The 10,156-nt window shown below is 41.1% G+C and overlaps 1 protein-coding gene across 1 annotated transcript in view; it reads left to right on the plus strand.

Moving 5' to 3' along the window:
• The window catches only part of LOC118836248 (zinc finger protein 300-like), a 32,893-nt gene extending 23,235 nt beyond the window's left edge, over positions 1 to 9,658 (plus strand). The window contains exon 5 of the mRNA XM_036743584.1: positions 8,097 to 9,658. Coding sequence (XP_036599479.1) covers positions 8,097 to 9,658 — 1,562 coding nt within the window. The remainder of the gene's footprint in view (positions 1 to 8,096) is intronic.
• Positions 9,659 to 10,156: the final 498 nt, after the last annotated feature.

Below are 10,156 nucleotides of genomic sequence, written 5' to 3' on the forward strand. Positions count from 1 at the left end.
AGAATCTTGCCAGCAATGACTAAAGGGAGACCCCTCCCCTACCATGACTGTCACAGGACAATTTCCTTTACCTTTATAGAGATGGACAATGGAGGTGTCCTTGAACACCTGGCAATAACGTCCTCTTGCCATATAGCCCAGAAAATTTCAGTCAGCTTTTATATGAACAATGGACCCCCCCCCTACCTTGTAAATCTCAGCTGGAATAGAATCAGTGTCAGATGTGTTGCCACAGCAGAGGAGTCTAAAAGCCATTCAAAATCTCTTCTTCAGTTGGAGCTTCAGCTAGGGAAGGATTGATTTCAACTTGAGGTAAACAGTCAGTGGTATCAGTGACAGTCTGTTGAGAATACCATGGAAGTATCCAGCCTGTCTCTCTAATATCATGTCCTTATCACTAGTCAATGTGGTTCCAATAGCACTGAGTAGTTGAGATACGCCACAGGTCTTTGGCCCATAAATAGCCTTCAGGGCATCATAAAAGTGCTTTGGATTGTTATTATCAGTGTAAAACTGAATTTCATCTGCCTTTTTACTGAGCCAAGAATCCTACATCCTGTTGACCAGGATTGGGCATTCACAAGCCAGAACATTAAATGCTCATAGTAAGGAATCTCTTTTTCTCCGTCTACCTTCTCTTCAAGCTTCTTTTTTTTTTTGTTTAATTTAATTTATTTAATATATTTAGTTTTCAGCATTGATTTTCACAAGAGTTTGAATTATGAATTTTTCCCCCTTTCTACTCTCCCACCCACTCCAAGATGACATATATTCTGGTTGCCCCATTCCCCAGTCAGCCCTCCCTTCTGTCACCCCACTCCCCTCCCATCCCCCTTTCCCTTCTTCTCTTGTAGGGCAAGATAAATTTCTACTCCCCATTGCCTGTGTATCGTATTTCCTAGTTGCATGCAAAAACCTTTTTTTTGTTTGTTTCTGAACATCTGTTTTTAAAACTTTGAGTTCCAAATTCTCTCCCCTCTTCCGTCCCCACCCACCCTCCCTAAGAGGGCAAGCAATTCAACATATGCCAAATGCGGATCATTATGTAAAACCCTTCCACAATATTCATGTTGTGAAAGACTATGTATTGCTGCTTCCTAACCTATCCCCCTTTATTGAATTTTCTCCCTTGACCGTGTCCCTTTTCGAAAGTGTTTGTTTTGTATTACCTCCTCCCCCTATCTTCCCTCCCTTCTATTGTCCCCCCTTTTTTATCTTCTTCCTCCTTCTTTCCTGTGGGGTAAGATACCCAATTGAGTGTGTATGGTATTCCCTCCTCAAGTCAAATCCGATGAGAGCAAGATTTACTCATTCCTCCTCACCTGCCCCCTCTTCCCTCCCAACAGAACTGCTTTTTCTTGCCACTTTTATGCAAGATAATTTACCCTGTTCTATCTCTCCCTTTCTCCCTCTCTCAATATATTCCTCTGTCATCCCTTAATTTGATTTTATTTTTTAGATATCATCCCTTCATATTAAACTCACCCTGTGCCTTCTGTCTATATATATATATATATGTATATATGTATATATCTATATGTATGTATGTATGTGTGTGTGTATATGTATATACACATATATACACCTACTTATATACATACATACACACATATGTATATATTTACATATACACATATATATGCATATTCCTTTCAGCTACTCTAATACTGAGGTCTCATGAATTATTCACATCATCTTTCCATGTAGGAATGTGAACAAAACAGTTCAACTTTGGTAAGTCCCTTATGATTTCTCTTTCTTGTTTACCTTTTCATGCCTCTCTTGATTCTTGTGTTTGAAGTCAAATTTTCTATTCAGCTCTGGTCTTTTCACTGAGAAAGCTTGAAAGTCCTCTATTTTATTGAAAATCGATATTTTGCCTTGGAGCATGATACTCAGTTTTGCTGGGTAGGTGATTCTTGGTTTTAATCCTACCTCCATTGACCTCTGGAATATCGTATTCCAAGCCCTTCGATCCCTTAATGTAGAAGCTGCTAGATCTTGTGTTATCCTGATTGTGTTTCCATAAGAAGTAGAGGAAAAATTGGGAAGAGAAATGAGAATGATGCTAGAAAACCATGAAAAACAAGTCAATGACTTGCTAAAGGAGACCCAAAAAATACTGAAAAAAATATTGAAGAAAACAACACTTTAAAAAATAGACTAACTCAAATGGCAAAAGAGCTCCAAAAAGCCAATGAAGAGAAGAATGCCTTGAAAGGCAGAATTACCCAAATGGAAAAGGAGGTCCAAAAGACCACTGAAGAAAATACTACCTTAAAAATTAGATTGGAGCAAGTGGAAGCTAGTGACTTGATGAGAAATCAAGATATTATAAAACAGAACCAAAGGAATGAAAAAGCAGAAGACAATGTGAAATATCTCATTGGAAAAACCACTGACCTGGAAAACAGATCCAGGAGAAATAATTTTAAAATTATTGGACTACCTGAAAGTCATGATCAAAAAAACAGCCTAGATACCATCTTTCAAGAAATTGTCAAGGAGAACTGCCCTGATATTCTAGAGCCACAGGGTAAAATAGAAATTGAAAGAATCCACAGATTGCCTCCTGAAAAAGATCCCAAAAAGAAAACTCCTAGGAATATTGTTGCCAAATTCCAGAGCTCCCAGGTCAAGGAGAAAATACTGCAAGCAGCCAGAAAGAAACAATTTGAGTATTGTGGAAAAACAATCAGGATAACACAGGATCTGGCAGCTTCTACATTAAGGGATTGAAGGGCTTGGAATACGATATTCCAGAGGTCAATGGAGGTAGGATTAAAACCAAGAATCACCTACCCAGCAAAACTGAGTATCATGATCCAAGGCAAAATATGGATTTTCAATATAATAGAGGACTTTCAAGCTTTCTCAGTGAAAAGACCAGAGCTGAATAGAAAATTTGACTTTTGCTAAGAAAGTGCTAAGCCCCAGCAGAGAGAACTGCAAGGGAGGACAGAGAACTGGAAGAGACAGAGAGAGAACTGCAAGGGCTCTGAGAACTGCAAGGGCTTTCAAAATTTCAGGAGGAGAGGATACAGGCAAGCAGACAGTTAGAATCTCTGAGTGAATGTTTATGAGAAGGCCCTAGCAGAAGGGAAGGTTATAGGACAGCTTGGTCTTTGCTGTGATACTGTGTTTTAATCTCCTTGCTGTTACATTGAGGTGGACTTAATGGTTTTTGAATACAATTACTAATATGTCAAATTGGGGTTGTTGGTTCTGGGATTTTGTTGAGGGTGAAAAAAACAGGGACTCAAGAATCCCCAAACTAAAGTTCCCAGAACTAGAGTTCCCTGTTGAGGGGGAGTACCCTTCAAGAACCTGAATACTGGAGAGGGTTGGGGCCATCCAGAATGAATTCACAATCTCAAACATTCTTTAAGCCAAGGTGGCAAAGATTTATTATGCTTTACAGCATGCAAGAGTTCTTAAGGAACCTTAAACCTTAGAGGGGTACAGAGAGAGCTTTTGTAAGAGATTAAGGGGTGAAACGTGTGAATTAAGTGTTTTGGGGTGGGATTAGGGAGTGGTAAAGGGGTGGTCAGTTCTTAAAGGAACATGGTCTTTTTTTATCTACTTCACAGGTGTATTACCTAGAGTTCACTGTGAAATAACCCAGGGTGGGGCTACTAGGAGGTATGGTTTTGACTGTGAAATGTCACTAAGTTAACAATTGGTCAGGGCTGACTGGGAATATCTAGGTGACTTTCATCAAATGTCTAGTTAGACAAAATAAATGTAAGAGAGTATACATTTGACTATATCTAGGACACATATCAGTTAGTAGTGAATATTGTCATGACCCAGTGCACAGCCAATTATCAGTACACGGGGAGTAGATAGGCACAGCTGCCTACAGTATCAAGAGGAGAGATAAGTATTTTGCTAGGGCACGCTGCCCTGATTTGCTAGAGAGAAACTGCTAGGGCCAATGTTTTGAAGCTAGGGAGAGATGTGATTTTATAACTAGATATGATTTTGGAATTGGGGTTCAGGCACAGGCACCCAAGCAGAGGCTATTAGAATTAGGATTCAAGCACAAGCACCCAAGCACCCCATAATTTTGATCCTCTGGTGTCCGAATAGATGTTTCACTTCTTCTGCCTTCTATGCAGAGAGTCTCTTATACTTTGCATATTCATGGTCACCACTGATATCATAAATCTTGCCTTACTGATACAGATGATAATAATATCAGGTGTTATAGAGAGAGATAAATTATACAGTGCTCTGGGAATATTTTTATGTTTTAATAATGTTAAAAAAAGAAAAGAATGGCAGGCAGGAAGGGATACAGTTGGGAAGAAAAAGAGAAAAATGACAAGGGGAACTTATTAACTCATACAATCACAGCACACAAAGAATTTACAAACAAGAAAGAACTAGGAGAAGCTGTTGTCACCTGAACCTTACTTTCATCTGAACTGGTCAGATAACAGTAGAATGCACACACACATACACAGGCTTAAAGAGTGTGGTACAATATGTGTGTGTGTGTGTGTGTGTGTGTGTGTATGTTCCTGCCTTGTTTCTCCTTTTCTTCTCATTGTAAGGGAGAATTGGGTGGTTTTGGATAAGAAGGCATTTCTGAGAACATCTGTAAGTCTAGGGGACTGTATTCTATGAACATTCTTTAGTTAGAGAGCAGCGTGTTCTCACCTTCCCCTTGAAACATGAGAGAATGCCAATAGGAACAAAACTAGCTTTCAGAATTGCACTTGGCATCCAACTTGGGATCCACTCTTCTACCTCTGTTGAAGAGACTCTGCCTTCTACCCATCCCCCAATAGTGCCCTGCCATAAGGGGAACTGTCTTCTCACACTCCTTTCCCTCTAACATCCCTGAATCTCTATGGGCTACATCTTCTACCAATGCAGGACTGTTAAAATCTGTTGTATCTATAATTATCAAAACTAAATGAGGGCCTCCATCCTCTAAACCCAATATCCATTATCTAAGGAAGTCATAGAGAATAATGAACCTCATTTACTGTCTCAGAGGTCAAGGTACTATCAATATTCTATCTAAGTCTTCCTTATATTACTTGTTTAAAAAAAAAGAAACTGGGTGCTTATGGGAAACCAGTTTGTTGATTTTTCTAAATGATGCCTTTGTACCAATAATGTAATTCCCCCTATGTAATCCCCCAATTCCTACTATTCTCTCATTCATTCCCTGAAATGCAACTTCTTTTACAGTGATAAATCTTTATTGAGCCATGTTCAGTATCCCAGTCCTGCTTTCACCTGGAAAAAGACTCAGTAGAAATGGACCTGACTACCACAATAACCCTGTGAATAAAGCAATATTAGTAGTTTATCCTACTTTATACATAACAAGTTTGGGACTCAGAGGAGGTAAAAGGATCACAACAGGGAGAAATCACTGCTTCCTGAAGCCAAGTCTAATCTTCCATCTAATATGGTAGCCAAGATTGAGGAACCAGTGGCCTTAAGGCCACATGTGGCCCTCTTGGTCTTCAAGTGTGGTCCCCAAAGGGATTTGTTCTGTGAAGTTTGGGTTCACTCAAAGGGACACACTTGAGGACCTAAAGGGCCACTTGTGGCCCCAAGGCTGCATGTTCCCCACCACTGGAAACCTTTCCTAAGGAAAGAGGAAAAGGACAGAATCTTATTCCAAGTAGGTATAGTACTCCTGTTCTCATAAGATGAACCACTCATGTAGATGTAGCATTTTCAAAACTATGAATCTTTGTGGTTGTGGTTTGTCCTTCATTCTCGAAGAGGACAATGACATCCAGGATGGCTTGACTTGCAATTGAATTTGATCTGAGGGAAGGTTGTGCAAAGTCACCAGCCTCACTTTCTCCTCCAGAACCATCTGGGTCCAGTGGTCAGATATTGATAATCGTTTAATAGCAATTTAATAACCTCAGTAAGGGCCATAGCCTGAACTAATCAACCAGAAGAAAAGCCTGGTTCTAACAGCCTCTTTGTCCTCAGGGTAAACTCAGAGAATACCTCTTCTCATGTCAACAAGCCCAGATGGGACTGACTAGAGAACATTCTTTCCTCTCTTCGTGGCCATTAAGGAAGACCCTTAACCCAAAACACTGTCTTGAATAATGGGACTTTTTCTTATCTTAATATTTTATAGACATATACTATGTTGTGGTATGTTAATGATAAAGTAAATGCAGATGTCCTGGATCCTAATTTCAATCGACACTATGTCCACTCTCTTATCTTATTGTATTTATAATCCTAACCAATTAAGAAATTCCTTTCTTATACTGTGATTAAACATACATGAAGATCATAAATTTGAGTGACACAGACACACTGATTTGGGACTGTTCAAAAAATGTATTTAAGCTTTCTTATTCTTTTGTTAGTATAGTCAGAACTTATGCTCTGACTCCTTGTACATACAAGTAAGCTAACTTGGATAGCTTCAAAGGAATAAACAATTACGAATTTACATATCACCTATCTTGTTTGCCTCCTTTAACCAAACTTTCAGGTCGACAATATTCATCAGGATGAATGCAGATGGCTCAGAACGTGGTGGGAGACCTTGGCCTTTTTTAAGCTAAGGTCTTTCTGAGTTCTCACTTTGAGTGAGGAAACTCAGTGAATAGGCTTGTTGAAGAAGTGAGTCAAGGGATGGCCCCTTTAACAAATATATATTATATATATTATGTTATATATACATATGTACATATATAAATAATATATTATATATATACATATACATATATGTATGTGTATGTGTGTGTGTGCGTGTGTGTGTGCGTGTGTGTGTGTGTGTGTGTGTGTGTATCAAACTGGAAGGGGAAAACCCTCAGGCTTCCTGCTGTGGAAAATATTATACTATTTTATAATATTTCTAATTTCAGCCAGACCCAGAGCCTGAATTAATGAGTAACTGGATAAAGATCCAGGACCTGAGCTTCTTTGTTCTCTCTAAAAGTTTGCTCAGGCAATACCCTTACCTCTGTCAACAAGGCCAGATCATTAAGGACATTACCCTAACCCCAAGAGAGATTACCTTGCTTAATATTCTACAGGTATATACTATGTTATGGAATGTAATGAGACACAGAGACGCTGGGCTGTAGTTTCAACTGACTTTTGTCAACATCTTTTACAACTCTATTCCATTAAGGAAAATCCTCTTCTTGTATCATGGTTAAACATACATGAGGGTCATAAAAAATGAGGTAATACAGGCTTGCTAGCTCTGCTAAAATAACGTATATAAGTTTTCTCATTGCTTTGTTCAGGCAGCCAGAGTTTATACTCTGACTCCTTGTACATACAAGTAAGCTAGCTCCGCTATGCTTTAAGGGAAAATAATAAACAACATGGATTTTTCTATCACCTAGCTCTGTTGTTTCCTTCAACCAAATTTTCAGGTTTAACACTGCCAAAAGAGAAACAATTACTATTTACATTCACTCTGAGCCAGGAGGACCCAAAAAATAACTATTAGGAGGTGCTTAGGCACAATCCAGAGTGAGTTGGGTTTAAGGAATGGTCTTTGAGAAAGAAATTTATCCAGTAAGCCCCAAGATAACTAGGTAGGTTTCAGTCATCAAAGTTTACCTTCCTTTGGGCAGAACAGCCTTAGGAAAAGTTATGATACCCTATTTTGGGAGAGGAGAAGAGGGGCAGGGGGAGGGAAGGGGAGGGGAGGAGAGACGAGGGGAAGGGAAGGAAACCGAAGGGGAGGAAAGGGAAGGGGGAGGGTGGGAGGGGGAGGTGAGCAGGGGGAAGGGAGGACAAGCTGAGTTATCCAACTGGAACTGGCCAACTGGATCCCCATTCGGCCAGCTCGGACTACTCACAGGTTGTGGTTTATCCTTCCTTCTCAAAGAGACCATGACATCAGGAAGATGATGACATGACTTACATGGAATTGGCTTTGAGAGGGAGGGCTGTGCAGTAACCAGCCTCACTTCGAGGAGTCAGACCAAAGTGTGAGCTTGGAGGTCCTCAGGGGTGTTGCCACCTGGAAGTGTTAACTGGCCTCGGTAGCAGAGTACTAAAGCAAGGAGGATTCAAATCAAGATGAATTCACACCTTTTCAAGGTGTAAATAAGGGGTGGAGCTTCTTCCTATAAAAGGGCCAGATCATTCAGCCCAGACAGATTTTCTTTGGGGGATTGAAATACCACGATTACAGCTTCTAAAGGAAAGAAGCTGTAGAGGAAAGCAGGTATCTTACAAGGGCAGGATAACCCCTTGGGACCGGAGACCCCGCGCCATGCTGCCGCAGCTGCGCAGGCCACCTCGGCTGCCCTGGCTGTCCCGACTGTACCGACTGTCCCGGGCCGCCGGCCCCGACCACAACAAAGAGAACATCGATCCAGACCAGTGCGGCCGCGGCGCCAAGCCTACCACGACTTGTACGTGGCTGGACTTGGTGGGGACCGCCAGCCCGGGCCATGGCCTCGGCCTGGAGCCTCAGAAGCCCAAGGGCCAGGGAGTTGTTGCTTTCTTCAGGGATATTCCTGTTAATGAAGAACAGGGTGATGTGCCCTCCAGAAATACCACCAGTAAGCAGGTTGCTTTCACAGTTCGAATGTATGAACGAGTTGAGGAGAATGCAAAGAAACTTCCTGTCCCTAAAAACGTGGATTCTGAAGATGACGCGCTGGGTTTCAATTCGGCTATTTCGCTGTCAGAGACAAGAAAACCTTTGGTGGCCCCTGATTATCCAATGGATGGTAGTTTTGAATCCCCCCTTACCATGGGCATGTCTGTGGTACTGGAACCAGAAGAAAAGCCACCAAATGTCAATGAGGTCCCTGACTACCATGAAGACATCTATCTGTACCTTAGGAAAATGGAGATTCGGTATAAGCCTAAACTCGGTTACATGAAGAAGCAGCCAGACGTAACCAACAGCATGAGGGCTATTTTGGTGGACTGGCTGGTGATGGTGGGGGAGGAAAACGACCTCCAGAACGAGACTCTACACTTGGCTGTGAACTACATCGATAGATTCCTCTCCTCGTCAGTATTCCAGGGGAACCTTCAGCTGCTTGGGACTGCTGCCCTGCACCTCGCGTCAAAGTTTGAGGAAATCCACCCCCCAAGAACGGCCGAGCTTCTGCACCTCACAGATAAGGTGCATTCTCAAAAGGAAGTGTTGAGAATGGAGCAGCTGTTGCTCAAAGTGCTTGCTTTTGAACTTGCAGCACCAACGGTCAACCAGTTTCTCACTCAGTATTTCCTACATCAGCAGCCGTCCAATTCTAGAGTGGAAAGCTTAGCAATGTTTCTGGGAGACTTGAGTTTAATGGATGCTGACTCCTACCTGAAATATTTACCATCAATTATCTCAGCAGCTGCCTTTCATATAGCACTCTACACAATCACTGGGAAAAGCTGGCCAGAGTCTTTAATCCAAAAAACAGGATACACCTTGGAAAGTCTACAGCCATGCCTAATGGACCTCCATCAGACCTTCCTTGGAGCACCACAGCAAGCCTTACAGTCTGTACAAGAAAAATACAAGCAGGCAAAGTACCAACGTGTATCCCTCATCAACCCTCCAGAGACACTAAATCTCATAGTGAGGGAGAGACACAGAGCTCTACTTGCAACAAAAGCCAAGTTGTACAGTTTTTTCATGAACCCAGGTGTCTTCAAAAAGAATCACTTCACAAAGCACAAGCTGTGATTGTTTACAGCTTACAAAGTACATTTTAAATTTCTTTTTGTGATTTTAAATGTAATTTTTTTGGTATGTACAAATGTCCTGTGTATTTAGCTGCAGACCTAAGTGTTTGTTTATGCATTGTGTATATTAACCAAGCTCATACCTTAGGAGAAGAATTAATTTGGTGAGCTCTGTGGTCATCACCGGCTAACAAGTGAAAACTTTGGTCAAAATCTGGCTCACGCATAGGAGTATTTGAAAATACAGTGTTGTACAAGAGAACCTCATAGAAGGGTTTTCCAAGATAAAAAGTTTACAATGTTGGCTGCCATTCCTGTCTTTCTCTCATGTCTGTTTTCCTTTTCTTTCTTCCCTCCCTTTCTTCCCACCCCCACCTAATGGCTACCATTAGACAGAAATAGGCACATATATGTATGTATGTATATATATATATATATAATATGTAAAATTATTCTATTTATCTTTCTCTGGATGCAGATAGCAACTTTCTTCAAATGT

This window comes from Trichosurus vulpecula, chromosome 2 (genome assembly GCF_011100635.1).
Source record: "Trichosurus vulpecula isolate mTriVul1 chromosome 2, mTriVul1.pri, whole genome shotgun sequence".
In the NCBI taxonomy this organism is placed as follows: Eukaryota; Metazoa; Chordata; class Mammalia; order Diprotodontia; family Phalangeridae; genus Trichosurus; species Trichosurus vulpecula.